The 1,468-nt window shown below is 44.4% G+C and overlaps 1 protein-coding gene across 1 annotated transcript; it reads left to right on the top strand.

Moving 5' to 3' along the window:
- LOC137828735 (phytochrome A-associated F-box protein) lies at window positions 1–1,005 on the top strand. Its single transcript, XM_068635421.2, has one exon. The coding sequence runs from the start codon at window positions 104–106 to the stop codon at window positions 788–790; it is 687 nt and encodes a 228-aa protein (XP_068491522.1). The 5' UTR covers window positions 1–103; the 3' UTR covers window positions 791–1,005.
- Window positions 1,006–1,468: the final 463 nt, after the last annotated feature.

The raw sequence follows: 1,468 nt of genomic DNA, 5'->3' as shown, positions 1-1,468 counted from the left end.
AAAGAAAAGGCATCAAATCCAGTGGTATTTTGTATTGTATAAATTGTAGAAATCTGAATCTGAATACAGAAATTGAGTTGTGGTGAGTGAAAAAGAAGGTTGAATGGAGGAGGAAAGCGTTTTCTCAATGCTAAACGACGACATCGTGCTGGCGATTTTCGCGAAGCTGGAGGACGATCCACGCCACTGGGCTTGCGTGGCCTCCGTGTGCACCAGATTCTCTTCTCTCATTCGCCACTTCTGCTGGAAGACTAAGTGCTCCCAAACCCTCCCTTCACTCCTCTCCGATTCCCCCGCCACCAGCGCTTCCCTCCTCAAGCTCGCCGTCTGCTGCCCCGGTCTCCGCCACGCCGGCGTCGCCGTTGATCGGGACGCCGCAAAGAACCCAAAGACCTGCCGGAAGCCGCATTTGGCTTGCGGGAATTGGGATCTGAGGAGGGAGCAGGGCTGCAAGCTTCTGGCGCGACAGTTCCGCGATGATTGCTTGTACCTCTGCGACTGGCCTGGCTGCGTCCACCCTCACCAGGAGCGCAAGTACATGCTCTTCAGAGGGGTTTTCAAGGACTTCAAAACCACACGCGTTTGGAGAAGCCTGGACGGTGAGAAAAGGAGGAAAATTCCCGTGGAGTGTGCGTTTTGCACGAGCCGACACACTTGGGACCTCCACTCTGCTTTCTGTCTCAGACGAGGTTTTCGGTACCAAATCGATGGGGAACCTGTCGTTCGAGCTTATGTTTGCGAAAACGGACATGTCTCTGGCGCTTGGACCGATGTCCCCTTGTTCTCTTGATTCTCTTTTTTGCTTTCTTCTGCTCCTGAACCTGCTGCTTTTCTTATTTGTTCCAATTGATACAAACATCTTAGAAGACTTAAGTTGAAATTTTATACGACGAACAAAACTGGGTCTGATCAGATCCCAAATCATGCTTCTTGTGCGATTAGGGATTATTCACGGCCTTCTGTATTTGAATCTTGTGGTTAGACTGAATAATTGTGTTTGAAGTACTCTGATCTTATTACTATTTTCAAATTTTGTTACTTTCTCTAATTTTCGTTATTGGGGTGGAAAAGGGTTCATCTCATTTAAGTGTGTTGAGCATCTTCATTTTGATTGGTTTTATGTAAATCAGAGTGTACTGTTTTTGTCTGCGAATGCGATCATTGGTATTTCAAAATCGGTTGTTTCGGCATATTTTGTTTGGATTGTCATGTTGTGACAAATGTTGTGGGACTTTAGTTGTCCTATATGTTCATGATAAAATAGCAGTTATTTATACTAAGACTAAACAGACTAAACGTAAGGAATCCTAACACTACTAAAATTAGGATTTACCAAATTCTTTTCTTCTCTTATTTAGAGAAATTTTGTCACCTAAATAGGTGAGTTTTGGTTTGATATTGGATTTGTCCTAATAATACTATCTACTCCGTAAGACACTTTGTCCTCAAATAGAGTCTTGGAGTCAAT

This window comes from Phaseolus vulgaris, chromosome 7, assembly GCF_051622355.1.
Source record: "Phaseolus vulgaris cultivar YP4 chromosome 7, ASM5162235v1, whole genome shotgun sequence".
NCBI lineage: Eukaryota > Viridiplantae > Streptophyta > Magnoliopsida > Fabales > Fabaceae > Phaseolus > Phaseolus vulgaris.
Note: the sequence above shows the minus strand (reverse complement) of the source record. Positions and strands in the feature narration are given on the sequence as shown.